A 15,525-nucleotide genomic window follows, 5' to 3' on the forward strand; every position below is an offset into this window, starting at 1 on the left:
GGAGGTGGGGGAAGAAAGAGAACAAGCCCAAGGTTTGGGTGGGGGGAAATTTGAATGAAGCTCAAGTATGCATCGGCCCCCACTCAAGGGCTCAAGTCTGTTGACAAAGAGGATGGCATTCAATATTCCCTGCCAAGTGTTATTCTCAAGTGGAATTTGTACTTGTTCTTTAAGCTCCCTCTGAGCTTGGTATCGAGAAATAATAACGAAAAAGAGGTGTTTTCCTATTGCTCTAACTCTCGTCAGCAAATGCTGTTGCTCTCCCTGAGTCAACCATCTCCAACACAGGTTTCTAATACCTGTAGCCTGTTTTGGGGCAAGGATACACATTTTAGCCAAAGAATTCAAACATGATTATCATCAGTGCTACCCTTCTTATGATATAATCCTGCAGGAGTCCTTTGTCAGGTGCTGGTTAAATATACACCCAGTGGCTGGGGAAAGACTCTTCCCTTGCACCTGGGGTAAACAAAAAGATAAAGATCACTCAGGGTTCTTTGTAAACCACAGGAACCAAACAACCAAAATTGATTGGAAGGTGAGTCCTTTACAGAAGAAAAGCTAATCATGCCTCCTGAAGGATAACAACCAGGATGGCCCTGAATTTTCCATCAGAACCTCTTGAACAATCCCTTTTTTTGAGAACTGCCATCTGAATGACTCAGCTTCCATGTCCAAATTTCAGTCATTTCACTCGTGATTAAAATTCTTGGGGGGAAAATATGAAAGGGCTGCCTGAGACCATGTGCTGATTCCTTTAGCCAGAAGAAAACTCCACCAGGAGCTCACATAATAGATGGGAGCTATTTCCCAAAAGTAAGATGTATGTTGGGCCTTGCCCTAGATGGTCTAGTTTATATCTGTTTTGGGGAATAACTATAAATAGCTTCATTTTCACTCACCGAAGAGGCCAAGTTTGGATAATAAATTGCATGATCACCCTACACAAAGGAAAAGTAGGGCATTGTTACCAAAGAAGACGATGCTGAACAGATGAAAATAGTTACCATTAGAATGAAACTATTAGAAAGAGCTGAAGCAAAGTGTTTGCTCCCAATCTCTCAGGTCGGAAGATAAGAATCAGAGTCAAAAGCCCTTATCAGTCTTTTGCTTCTGACTCCACCATAAAATTAACATTCTTATACTCATTGCCTATGTGTTGAATTATTATGACTTTAACCCAATAGTTCCATCTCCTTGTCTTCCTATGTTCTTGCAGCTAAATCCCTACATGTTCAAGTGTTCTATTTTACTGCTGCTTTTTTCGCTTAATTGGTGCCCTCCTGTTTTCCAACATAGAATGCTAACATCCATTCACCCAGCTGGAGGAGGGTCAGGGTGATACCAGATCCAACATTCCCCAAAGCATGTGTAGGATGGTTGCTGTATCCCTGCTGCTGACTAATAATAAGGAGTCAAAAAGCACCTTTTGATTCTGATTTCCTCTGAGAGGCTGTTCTACAAGCATGGGGTCAACTTAAAGGAAAAGGGTTTTTGTTTAATATTTTCTCCTTTCATTAGAGCACTTAAATTACTTTCTTGCAAACTCTGCTTGTTACCTAAATGTACCAGCACTTTTGTTACATAATTAGCTTTCTTATCAGAATTTCAACCAAAAATAACAAGAAATGTAATAATGATAAGGTATTCTGCCCCCTCAAAAATAGATTTCCTTTCGCGCTTTATCTCTTGGTGCTGTTCTGGCTTGTTTAATTAAAGTATCAGAAATTATTAGACTCAAATTATTTCTTGATCTAGTACTCAAATTCTCCTGAAAAACTGCTTCTTTTGCCTCAGTATTTAAACCTTTATCAGTGTGAGGCAGATGAGTTTCTACATGTATGCAACAGGATTCATGTCATACAATATAAGTTTGGAGGAAAAGCCTAATTAGCCTCTAAATAATTAGACAAACAAATCAGATTTGGCTATGCTGGTCTACCATGAACATTTAAACACTTGTGTCTCCTCCCCCATGCTCCCGGATCATCAAAATGAACAACATTAATGTGCAAAAAGAGTATGAAACTTCAGCATGGAGTTGTGAAATTCAAAGCAAAGATCTTATTTATTTTTTCATTAGAGGGTTGGGAGTAAAAAAAATCACCAAGTTCAAAACACTAACAAAAGTTGTATTCAAGGAGGGTAGTCATGTCTGTTACAGACTTTGAAATATCGGATGAAGAAATATCCTTAAATCACCGCACTGAGAAGGAGAAAACTCTAAGACATATTGGTTATTTCTCTTCATCATACTCTGTGAAAAAAATTCGGGTTAGAATCTGTTTGTTTCTGGTGGAGCTGTGTGAGAGGTTCATTTTCTTTGAAGTCGTCTGCAATATGATCCCCTTTTGCACTGTCAAGCTTGGCTACCTCAATTACCAGGCAGCCATTTTGAACTTGTGTTTTATTGGAACTTCAATACTTACCCCTGTGTTTGTGGGATGGCTTGCTGATGTCCGTCTAAGAAGAAACAAAGTGGTATATGTTTGCTTATGTCTACATTTTCTAGGTGAGTGTCCTCTTCTCACTGGATTGTTTTGCAACTCAATTGAATAGCTTTTTGGTAGAGTTTTCACTTTCTATTATCCTTATCTTGCTGTTAGCCTAAAATGTGATAAATGAAGAGTATTGTTTCAATTTATACTATTCTTTGTATTATTTGAGGGATGCTAGTAAACATCTGTGCGTATGTGTGAGTGTGGATGTGTGGATGCTTTGATACCTATATCGTTGCACTGATTATCTTTTATAATAATTACCTCTTTACGTGTCTGTCTTCTGTGCTTCAAATGCGCTCCTTTCCCCCTTCCTGCCCCAAGCCGAAATTCGTGACAAATTCTATGTGAAACCTGAAGTTCACTTGCTTCGCAACTACAATGAAATGTGCTAAGAAGGGTTTTGAAGTTCACGTAGAATAATTGAGGATGTTTTCATCAAAAGGTGGTTCTTAATTAGCCATATAGTAATTAAGATTGCATATGCAGGCATGATTTCTATATTATGAACTATGGCTATATGCTAAACAAATGAATGAATTCAAGCACTACACTGTGCTTCTTTATATAGAGAAAAATAAATAATCTACACAAGTTTGGGAGTCAAGAGATTGTGAGAAATGTTGGGGAGATATCAAGATTGTTTGATACGGTATAGAGAATAAGTTGATGAACAGTCTGGAACTTGGGGCTGAAAAGTTATGTTGTTCTTCTGGACAACAGAGTCACTGAAGATATAATTAAAACAGTTGGGAAATGTTTTTCTTCAATAAAAAGGATAGACAACCACAGTGACAGGTTTTATACAGGGAGACCAGAACACCTCAGAGGACAGTCTAGGAGAAATGTCAATCCAGGAGAGAACATGGAAAAAAAAAAAAAACATTAAAACTTGGCTACTAAATAAGAGAACAAATATGATGGAAAAACAAACATTAACTCCAAGTTTCTGAGCTGAGGAACTTAGGAAGGTAGTATGCAATTCACCATTACTGAGAAGTGTAGCAGAAATGCAGGTTTGGGGGAACAGGGGAGGAGATAAATGAGGAAGGGGTGGATATCAGGTATGCAACATATCACCCAATTTCCAGCAGGTGATCAATTACCTTCACCATTCATCCAATAGAGTGTGATTTAAACTTATAACTTCTTCACTGCTCCAGTTTTGTTAAATAAAAACAAAGCCACTGCATGGCAAATATTCAGTCAACATTCAACAAACATTCCTCAGTGACCACTTTGTGCCAGGCATTGTCCCAGGATCTGGGAATGCAACAGAGGAAGAATGCAGTCTCTTCTCTGTTGGAGTTGACTTTCCAAAGAAAGAGAAATGTAAACAAGCAAATGACACTATGCCAGGTGCTCAGTACTGTTATGATGAAAAATATGGCTCAGTAAGGGGACAGGGGAGACTAAACAGTGACATGGTTACTATTCTGTATCTGGGAATGTTTTCTGATAAGGAGACATTTAGGCAAGCATCTGAATGGTTTCTCTTCTGAATTTGGTAAGAGACCACACCCATAGATTTTGGTAACTTCTTATTTAACATGGTGATTCCTATCAGTCTAAATTCTTGTGTAAGCCATCAGACTAGGACTGAAGTCCCAATTTTAGAATTTGACCAACAAAAGACCTACGTCAACTCCATAACCATTCATTTTCTTACTAAAAGCTATTTCCTTGGCCCCCACTCAACAGCTGCCATCAAATTCCAACCAGTCACTGAGTATCAGAGGTTCTATCAAAAATGTGTCTTTTATTTCCAATGTTAAACCTTAGCTCAAAACTGCAGATTGCTTTTTCTTGATCATTACAATGGCCTACTTACTGGTCTATCAGTATGACTCCAATCCATATACCTTTCTACTAACAACATTGACTTCCTCAGCCAATAAATCTATATATTGGCTGTATTGTCTAAAAAAACAAAATCCAACTTAGTACAAAAGAACCTCTACAATCTGTCCCAAATTTACCTCTCCAGACTTTTGTGTCAATATGTGACCTCAACCATGCTGAACTTCTTGTCTACTACCCTTCTTTAAAAATTTTACATATGCTTTTTCGTATGTCTGAAATTTTCAACCTTCCTTTATGTTTCTGCCCCATATCCAAGACTTGAAAAATCCTGTCCCTCCTTCAAGACCCATGTTGTTCACTTCTCTGTGCTCACCCATACTCTAATCAAACCTCTATAATTTCATTTAGCACATTATAATATAATTTCCACCTGTATGTCTGTCTTCTCTGATGGACTCATTAGCTTCTGGAGAGGAAATCCAGTGGGGCCCCACGACCTAGCAGAGGAGATAGCACATCTTGGTGTTTTACAAAGACCTGTGAAGTATGTGTGCTGATTATGTAGTGCACAATAGCACACATCAAACAGGAGACTTTCTATCATACGTGTAATAGACTTGTATTTTTATTACATCAATTTTACAACAGATAAAAATAAAGTTTTGATCCAATGAAATCAACATATTACATTTTCTCAAAAGATGGAAGCAAAGCATCTTTCTAATGTACACAAAGGTAAAAGTGTTTTGTCTTTAGGGACGCCTGGGTGGCTCAGTTGGCTAAGCATCCAACTCTTGATTTCAGTTCAGGCGATGATTTCATGCTTTGTGAGCTTGAGCCCCGGGTCAGTCTCTGCACTGACAGCATAGGATTCTCTCTCTCCTTTCTCTCTGCCCCTCCCCTGCTTGTGAGTGCTCTCTCTCTCTCTCTCAAAATAAGTAAACAAATGTATATTTTTAAAAGTGTTTGTCTTTAAATATATGGTTGCTGCAAGAAGTAACTTCTCTGCCCATCCCCTTTGGGTGCCCTTAGCCTAGCCAGGCCTCACATCACCCTTCCAGAGACAAGTGGACTGAGTGGCAGAGAAAAAGCAGTTGGTATCACATCTGGCCAAACTTGACAGGAAACATCTCAACCTCAGTAATCTAAAGGGCCCACTCTCATGATAAATCAATTTGTTACCAAGCAGCTATTGAGTGCATATATTCTTCACATTATAAAAGCCATTGTAAGAGGGAGATAAAATATTAGACCTAAGTTTTGCCTTTAGGAGCTTATAGTCTAATTGAGAAAATTAACCACACAAAACCACCATGTAAAAATTTATATCAAAAATACGAAAGCCAAATTAATCTAAAATATGGAAGACGAAAGTAACAGGGAGAAGCATTTTTCACTAATCAAATTGATAAGTAAATAAATAAATAAATAAGATGATTTGACCACTTGATGGGAATTACAAAAAGAGGCAGATAACATCACGGTTGCTCTGTAACATTGGGCAAGTCACTTAACCTCACTAAATCTGATCTATTTTCTTTGAAAAATTGGAATAAGAGAAAATCTACCTCTGACATCACAAAGCTTTTCCAGGATGAAACAATATAATACATATAATTGCTTTGCAGAATTTAAAGAGCTTAGCAAAAGTATGAAATTTCTATCAAACAAGGAAAGTGCTCAAGTGTGGTCCCTGCGAGATGGAAGTGAGAAGGCTTGACTGGCCCCAGCCCTGTCATTTCCTGTCTTTCCCTCCTCTAGGCTTGCACTGCTTCACCCACCTGACCTTCTTACCTCTGTGTGTGCCAAGATGGCTCTGCCCAGCTGCCTCAGTGAGAGAAATCAAAGGGCATTAAAAGGAGAAAGAGAGTAGAAAAGGAAAAGAGACTCTGTTCTTCTTACAATTCTGATAATGTTCTCCTTAAAACATTTTCTTTAGCAGGCTTTTGACATGTCTGAGATCTTCGAGTTTTCTATCACTCTAGTGACCGAGAACAAATAACCCTTACTAACAGTGGTTGGCTCTGGGGCGTGAGATTACAGGCATCTCTAGCTTCTCATATGACATATTTCCAAATTCTGTTAAAATGGACATGATTTCCTTATACATCTGAGAGAAAAGATACGTCAAATTTGAGAGGGGAAAGAACTAGGCTTCTGGATTCATTAAAAGACATATTGAAGGGAGTTTTCACATTTAGATAAATCATGCTATCTCCAGAATCGCAGTGACTAACAAATATTTTGATAAGACAATCACACAATGATGCTACTTTCAGAGTTAAAACCTTATTTATAACATGGTCTGGTGATTCGGTTGGTCTGTGCCATATTTATTCTCCTTTTTTCTCTCTCTACAGGCACTGTTTTATTATCCGTGGTTGCTTTTCCCTTGGAAGATTTCTATATAGGCACACACCATATGATTAACAATATACCAACAAAGGAGCAGAACAGGCTGTTTTACATGGCACTATTGTTCATCTGCCTTGGCACAGGAGGAACGCGAGCCATCATTTGTCCACCGGATGCTTATAGCCTTCAGGAGTATGGATCCCAGAAACAAATGTCTTTTTTTAACTGGTAAGTAGCACTGGCTAGAAGAGAAACAAGGTTTATGATGTTCCTCTCCCTCCTGGGATTTCTCATTGTTTGCTCTCTGGTACCCTGTTGATGGTAGTAATTCAGTTTTTGTCATTGACTGGGTTGGGTAAGTGAGGACGTGACAATGCCTGTGACAATGATTCAGCCAGGAACTGTGGGAGCCTGTGAGTCAGGTACAGACCACCACAGCTTACCAGCACCTTCCTGAAATGCAATGATAAATTAATCTTCCAAATAAACAAGTGGCTTATCATATTAAATACAAGGTGGCTTTGGAGCCAAACAGGCCTGGGTAGAAGTCTCAACTCTACTTAACACAAGCTATCTGACCTTGGTCAAGTCATTTATTCTCTATAAGTTTCAGTTTAATCATTTATGGAGGGTTATAATGATACCTCTTCTTGGGTTTTATTAGAGGTAATAATGTGTGCATTGTGGGCAGAGAACCTGGCACATCGTAGGTGGTCAATAAATGGTAGCTGTTGTTAGTTATGTCTACACTGTAGCAGACTAATGTGGCAGAGGTTATAAATGCACAGGTTAGTGCAGAGAAGATAAAAAGTATTTTACAATTTGTTGAATTGCAGTTTACAATTTTTGTATTCTACAAATTGTAAATTTTTTAAATGTGTTGAACACAATTTGAATACAATTTGTTGAATTATATTTTGCAACTTGTTGAAACATCAACCAGTACCTCTGTCTTGCATCCACTTCACCCCTAACACCTAAAAGAGTTTGGATTCCATGAAAATCTAACTACTTTCTGTAAATCTTTTTCTCTTTCAGTGAGTTCTTACACAGCTTTATGTGGTTTTAGAATCAATTTTTGTTATCGAATACAGATTCAAAAAAATAAAATTTGGATCTTAAAGTAGAGCATTTCAGCGTTTACTAGCAAATTTTGTTGTTATTATTACTCATCAGTGGAATATCAAGTAGATCTGAGATACATTCTTTTGTTCCCCTGTTTCTGTGAAATGATTTGCCAACATTTTTTCTAAATATTCTGTCTTTCCATCAATGTTAGCAATGGGAAAAAGCAATGTACAGACAGAATCAGACAAAACATTTAAAGAAAATTCATATTAAAATCATTAAATGAAAAAATTTAGAATCAATAATCTAGGTATATATAACCATGTAACTATCCAAGGCAGTTTCTTCCTTCCTTCCTCCCTCTCTTTTTCTTTCTCTCTTTCTCTTCCCTCCCTTCCTCCTTCCCTCTTTCTTTCTTTCTTTCTTTCTTTCTTTCTTCCCAGTTATATTAATATTACAAAGCACTCAGGCCTGTTTTGGATTCAGTCCAAACGTCAGAAAAAAATGCAGTTTTACCAAGGGTGGAAGGGACTCTTTACTTCCTTATAGCAAATTCTGCCTCCTTGACCTGCCCAAAGGAGAAAGAAAAATCCTTCTTTTTTATTCTATTCGGAGGTTTTAATCCTTAATTAGCAACATCATTTTGATTAAATAAGACTCTGGAGGATTAAGACTGGAGAGCAATCAGTTGTTCTGAAAGATAGCTCTGGAGAATTTATTGTACTGTGGTCTTAGTCATTCAGAGTTGTGTTTAATCAAAGTGACATTTCTCAGTGTTGATTACAAAGGAGACATTATATGAATGAAATATTTCCTTTGGGAAAGGGGGGGACTCCCAATGGGTTTGTACTTTAGGCCTTTAAAAGGGGGATGGGGAGCAGGGTGAAAATGAATTTCTGCAGCTGGGAGGAGCAAGGCCAAATTTAGGATGAACACATTTCAATTTGGCTTCTTATTATTTCCTAATTTTACTAAAATCTCTAATAGAAAGAATCATGCAGAATCTTTAAAACCTAAAGTTAAAGCACCTAGAAATGTGCATGAGGAATCAAGGTGTTACTCTTTCATGTTATAAAGGACCCCCCTGGAAGGCAAGCTTCTTGAAGGCTGAATCTGGTTGTTTCAGTTTTTTGATTTTTGTTTTTTTGATTTTAAGTTCCTAAAATCAAGCTACGGGAAAACTATGAGCAACTGCTTTTTGTAATTTATAGAAAAGAATGTTAACTCTATTGCTGTATATACTGCGGGGGCTGGTGGCAAGATGGACAGGGATCCAACTGGGCAGCCGGCAAACTGATGGGATCCTGGCTCTGTCAGAGGAGTTTTATGCTTTTCAGCGGGTCCCTTAACCTCTCAAAGCACCAGTCCCTCATCCACAAAATGGGGTTAACTTGGAGGGCTGTTTTATAGCTTATTTTATATAAAGTACCCTAGCACATCACAGGAATTCAAATTAGGGTAGCTGTTACTATAATTAAATGACTAGTAAGTCCTCAGCTAAAATCGTTGTCTAAATTCTGGGTAAGAGGGAACCTGTTTAGGAGGAGGCCATCTTTAAATGGGCAGCACATTAATATAAAATCTATTTCTCCAAGTCAAAAGTGTGTAGAGAAATTACAAGCTTGGTTAATATAATGAATTTCAGTAGTATCTTTAAAAACCAGCATACCACTTGAATGTGTAACCACTTGAAGGCTGCATCCAGTTCTATTTTCAGCACAGATGTCAGATGTTCCTAGTTACAGGACCTTTAATGAGACGTGTCATTGCATCTATACCACCTAAAGCTTCCCAATGATCATGTTAAATAGTATAGACTGGAAGTCTCGAGCACTGAAAGCCCCACTTCCGAGTGGGGCTGCCAAGTGTAGGTGAGAAAACCACTCCCAGCCAACATCACCATCTGGTACTGGATCTTCCTCAACTATGTACCTTATTGAAAGAATATAGCTAAACTCCCTGAAATCAAGAGGCATACTAATCTGCCAACATTCTTGTGCTGTTATCTAGATTAGAACCTGGCTCTTCCAGCATTTTCCAAAATCTGAGATGTGCAATTAAGAGTCACCACACTGGAGATCATCTAGGTAAATACACCTGTGCAGAATCTTTTCTGGAAGCAAAAAGAAAGGTGGATAATTAAGTCTGTCTATAACCATAATTTTAAATTCTACTGCAATTAACTTCAAATCTTGCTTCCACATTTCTCTAGTTACTTCACCTGATAATTTGCATCCTATCTGCATATCATAGTCTGTTGCTAACCAGTTACCAGAGTGAATTATACATGATTTGAAAGTCCAAATAGAATATTGGTGGAGTTCTTCAAAAAGTCTAGAGACTGACTTATTCCATCCCAGAAATTTTGAATATCTAGTACTCAAATTGATTCTATATAATATTTGTTTCCCACTAAAATATTCTGATGTTAATACTTACTTGAATTTAGTAACTTTTATCTTAGGGAAACACGAGAGGTAAAAATTTGTTATCCCACGGAATGTTTTTTCTGAAGCTGTTTAATATTTACTTGAGTGTTGTTTGAAAGCAGCGATTCTCAATCCTAGATGTACATAAAAGTCACCTGAGGAATCTTAAAAATACTGATTCCTGGGGCGCCTGGGTGGCTCAATTGGTTAAGTCTCTGACTTTAGCCTAGGTCATGATCTCACCGTTACCAGTTTGAGCCCCACATTGGGTTCTGTGCTGTCAGCTCAGAGCCTGGAGTCTGTGTCTCCCTCTCTCTCTGCCCCTCTCGCACTCATTCTCTCTCTCTCTCTCTCTCTCTCTCTCAAAAATAAACTTAAAAAAAAAAAGAAATACTGATTCCTGGGCCTTGACATCAAAGGTTCCAAATATATTGGTTTGAGGTGAGACTGAGAGACCAGAATTTTTTTTTTTTTTAAGCTGCCTAAGTAGTCAGGTTTAAGAACAACTGCTCTCAAGCAATTGCCTACTTTTAAGAATCACTTAAGGGCTTTATTTAAAAATGTTTTCCAGACCCCACCCACAACCACTTAGATCAGAATTTCCTGAAAGCATCGCTAGGGAATGTACACATTTATCAAGTGCTTCGGAATTGTGAAAACAATTCCAGAAGTTTGAGGGAAGGGAATTCCAATGTGGTCTAGGGATACCTTGAAAAGATATGAAACTAAACAGTGAGTGCACACACTGGATGCCACGCGGCTTTGGAAAGTTTTGATGATTCATAGCAATTTTTCACCACACCTAAAAATCCATCTGAATGAGAAAATCTACATGATCCTTGAGAAGAGAAACAAAATATGAATCTACTGAATTCTGCAGTAGTAAAATCATAATTTATGAAGTACATTTCAGCCATCAAAATCAAAGCAGTTTGTGGAATAACTGTATTAATATTCAAAATATCATGTGAGTTACATACTGAGAAATAGCCTGTAAATAGCTTTAAGAGAATCACTGGGTGCCTGGATGGCTCAGTTGGTTAGGCATCCAGCTTTGGATCAAGTCATGATCTCACAGTTCTCCTGTGTCTGAGCCCTGCATCAGGCTTCACGCTGACGGAGGGGAGCCTGCTTGGGATTCTCTCTCTCTCTCTCTCTCTCTCTCTCTCTGACCCTTCCCTGCACACTTGCATGCTCTATCTCTCAAAATAAATAAATAAAGGTTTTAAAAAATATACAAAAGAAATCTTCCAAACTTCTATTTGCACGGGTCCTACTCAAGTTTAACAAATGCTACCTACCTACTCTTATAACAATAGGCACCACCTTTAACTTTGCCAAAGTTGTAAGCTTTCAGGAAATACACTCAGAATTCCTCTCCAACATACAATCTTGGAAACCAAAGAATATTGAGGAAAAGAAAGACAGATTTCTTACATGACTTACTGCTCCTGCTTTTTCTTAAAGCCTGAGTGGTTGCATTTAAAATTAGTAGGTACATGACTAGGGACTTATTTCCATCAGTAAATATGCGATAGTCTAAAGTTCTTAAGGAAATAAGAAAATGATACACAGGAGCAACTGTGAATGAGGGTAAGTTAAAAGAAGGAGAGGCAGGGAGAGAAAGAGTGAAATATTCTCCTAAATTTCTTATTTAAAAATATACCTTTTACTTTAATCATACTATCTCTTCGCCAAAATCAATATCTTCCTTTATTAAATTTCCTCTTCTTTAACTGCAGCGTTGAAAAAAAAGTATGGATAAACAGTAAGACCTGTAAAAATTCCATTTGATCCTTCTTTCCCCAAATTCATGGCTACCAGAGTGTTCTCTGAAGTACTTCAATGGGCCAATGTTTCTACTAAAAGAAGCAACCTTTGACAACAGCCATCCACCAGGGTTTCAGCGCCCAAGTGTTTCCTTGACGCTTCCGAACAGTTCAATTCTATCCCATTGAAGAGCCACCAATCCCCTGGTGAATTATCTCAATATTGTTCAGTACAGAATAAAATGTTCTCCCTGAACTCCGTAAATTGTCCACTACCACCATGAACACCTGAAAGCTTTCCTCCTCAGGTTAAGAAAAACCATTTCAAACCATTTCCCCTAAAATCACTTACAATAACACTGAAGTATGTGAAACTTGGTCCATCTAAGACATGACAAAATATTCGAGCGACTCTAATAATGATTACTAAATAAGGTAAGGCAAATATTTAAAAGAAATGATCTCAAAAGGATTGCTGAGGTTTTAGCAACAAGTTTTCCCCCCCTTATTTGTATTCAATACCATAGGATCATGAAGACAAAAAAAATCAGATTTCTATGTACTCCCCGTTATTTGCAGTTCCCAGTCTGTATTTAAAAGTAGACTAAAGAAACATATTTTTACTGCTGCTTTCAATTTTCCTTAATCACTGGTATTTATTTTGCTTTAGTGCTTTGCTCTCTGACTTTCTGTGTGAGAGGTGCTTTATATACTCAATTTGCTAGTGAGCTATGAGATGAAAGGAGTCTTAATGGTGAGTTTGAACATGGTAGATTTTTATTTCTCTTATTTTTTTTACAGTTGATACATATACAATTTCCCCCTTAATTATCTATGGCTTATCCTGTCCATGGATCAATAAAGACATATATAAAACATGCCTGTACTAGGTAATTCTTTCGGAAAATTACACAATCAAATAGGTCGGATGGCATCTGTTAAAATACATGGAGTACTTTATGTGAAATCTCTTCCTATACCTAGATATTCAGCACTATAATTCTTTTGTTTCTAACTACCTTTCACAAGATTTAAGTCTTGGAATAATTGTAATTTTCTTTGACCTTCTTTAGAGTAATTTCGTTTACATCACCATGTGGTGTTTAGAAGAGCCACACAATGTCTTCTTGGATTTTCTCAGCAACATTTAACATTTAAAAAAAGGGGGGTTTCCTAAAGATTGAAAGAAATATAACACTGCTTGCGGGCTCCAGCTTCTCTCGGTTGCTGACAGCCACAGCTCAAGTGTGCAGCATGAAAGGATGACCGGAGGCTGAGCCTAGGGACTCTCCCCAGTTGTCCTACAAAACTCTGTGTGTCTCACCTGCATCGTGACAAGTTTCCATTAGTGGACAATAGCGAACCAGTTTCCTCAGCATGGCCATGTTTCATGTTTGATTACTTTCCTAGGTCAATTATTCAGTTTATTGTTCTATGTTGTTGTTTGATCAGTTGATTTTTTTATGAGATGCTGTGTTATTCATCAAATACTTATTTACTAGTCTTTTATTGTGGGCCTAGAGCTGTGTGGCCCCCTTGGCATTACCTATAGCAAGTATCCAGTATCCAGTCTTCTCTCTCTCCTCCTCCTTTAGATTAGTTCTAACATTTTCCTTTCTCCTCAGACCTTTAATATCCCTTTCCCGTAGCCAGTCCTGCCTGGTGACTCTCTTTTCACTTAGAGGAGATAAAAAGGAAGTAGAGGAGAGGCGAGGGAAGAGCGGGGGGAGGGGAGGAAAACAGGAGGGAGACAGCGAGGGAGGGAAAAGGAAGGAAGAGTGGATCAATTAGAACAAGTAGAGGAAATGCCAGAGGATGACCCATAGTGGTCATACTCTTGACAGACCCATCCCCCAGAGTTTGGGCACAGCCTGTGACCTGACTCCACCCAACAGAATATGGCAGAGATGACAGGGTATAAATCCTTGATTATGTTGCTATATGGCAAAAGTGAAGGGATTGTGTGGTGTAATTAAAGTTTCTAATCATTTGATTTTAAAGTAATCAAGGAAGAGATTATCCCGGAATCCTGCATAGGCCTGATCTAATCAGGGAGGCCCTTTAAATCTTAATGATAAGGTTAAGTGTTCTAAAACTTAGATCTATTAGTGTTTGCCCAATTGAAACACTTACCCAAACTCATAAAACTATATATTTAAACAGGTATTTTACTGTATTTAATTCTACCTCAGTAAATGTTTTAATTTAATGTTAAGACCCCCCTCTACAATGTGACTCTAACAATGCATTCTAATAATTCATTAGACCCAATGCAAGGTTGACAGGCAGAGATTATTTCCCCAGAACTAGCAAACCAGACTGCTAGTTTAGGTACTTATTTGTAATACTATTCATTGGGAAGAAATACCGAAAGTTTTATTCAAATGACAGTCGTGTCTTTGGTTTAATGCATTGTCTAGATATAACCTGAGTTTGCCCATACTCTGAAAAGTGGAATAAATAGGAAGATTCAACTCTTAAACCATGCAACTTTTTCCAGATTCATTAGGCATATTCAGTGAAGTATTGTGTATGGCTTCTCTAACACCACAACACATAGATGAGTCGTTGCTGTAGAGACTATATGGCCTGCAAAGCCTAAAATATTTACTATGAGGCCCTTTGTAGAAAAAGTTTGCCAACTTCTACTTTAGATAAGAGAACACATTCTTTCCACATGTAATCTCAAAAGGAATGAAACACAGATGACAAAATTGGTTAAGACTCCATAGCTGATATGTATACACTTACTAAGAAATCTAATAAACAATATTTGAAAATTCTAGTTCAGGGGCGCCTGGGTGGCTCAGTCAGTTAAGCGTCCGACTTCGGCTCAGGTCATGATCTCACGGCTCATGAGTTTGAGCCCCGCGTCGGGCTCTGTGCTGACAGCTCAGAGCCTGGAGCCTGTTTCAGATTCTGTGTCTCCCTCTCTCTCTCTGACCCTCCCCCGTTCATCCTCTGTCTCTCTCTGTCTCAAAAGTAAATAAACATTAAAAAAAAATTCAAAAAAAAAAAAAAAAGAAAATTCTAGTTTAGCCAACATGCCACAATTTTATAGCTTAAATGTATATACAAGCGGGAGGAGCGAAGATGGCAGAACAGCATGGAAGTTTTTTGTGTGTTTCGCATCCATGAAATACAGCCAGACTAACACTAAACCATCCTACACACCTAGAAAACTGACTGGAGGATTAACACAACGATCTGCACAACCTGAACCACAAAATTCAGTAGGTACACGGCGCGGAGAAGTGAACATGGGGAGCGAGAGGCACAGGAAGGGAGGTGCTTTTGCCAGTGGAGAGAGGACGGAGACTGGGGGGGGGGGCGAGAATACGGGAAAAGCACCCCTCCCCAAAGCAGCTGGAGAGAAAGTAGAAAATTGGAAACAGCTGCAGGGACTAAACTAAAAAAAGGAGAAAGGAGAAGGTTTAAATTCCATTAAGACTGTAAACAAGAGGAGTGCAGAGTCTGCAACTCCGCAGCTCCATACGTGGCGGTGCTCTGGTGGGAAGGGAGAATCACCAGGAACAGAGTGGGACCCGGGAGGATCTCGGGCCACATGGGGAAAAACGGTTCACTGCTGGAAGGACATTTGGT

At 38.4% G+C, this 15,525-nt stretch overlaps 1 protein-coding gene across 1 annotated transcript in view; it reads left to right on the forward strand.

The window, feature by feature from the left end:
* Nucleotides 1–2,151: 2,151 nt before the first annotated feature.
* SLC15A5 (solute carrier family 15 member 5) overlaps nucleotides 2,152–15,525 on the forward strand; it is a 90,704-nt gene continuing 77,330 nt past the window's right edge. Inside the window, exons 1-2 of the mRNA XM_019452090.2 lie at nucleotides 2,152–2,512; nucleotides 6,662–6,884. Coding sequence (XP_019307635.2) covers nucleotides 2,152–2,512; nucleotides 6,662–6,884 — 584 coding nt within the window. The remainder of the gene's footprint in view (nucleotides 2,513–6,661; nucleotides 6,885–15,525) is intronic.

This window comes from Panthera pardus, unplaced genomic scaffold, assembly GCF_024362965.1.
Source record: "Panthera pardus isolate Hobbes unplaced genomic scaffold, ASM2436296v1 HiC_scaffold_6, whole genome shotgun sequence".
Taxonomy (NCBI): Eukaryota; Metazoa; Chordata; class Mammalia; order Carnivora; family Felidae; genus Panthera; species Panthera pardus.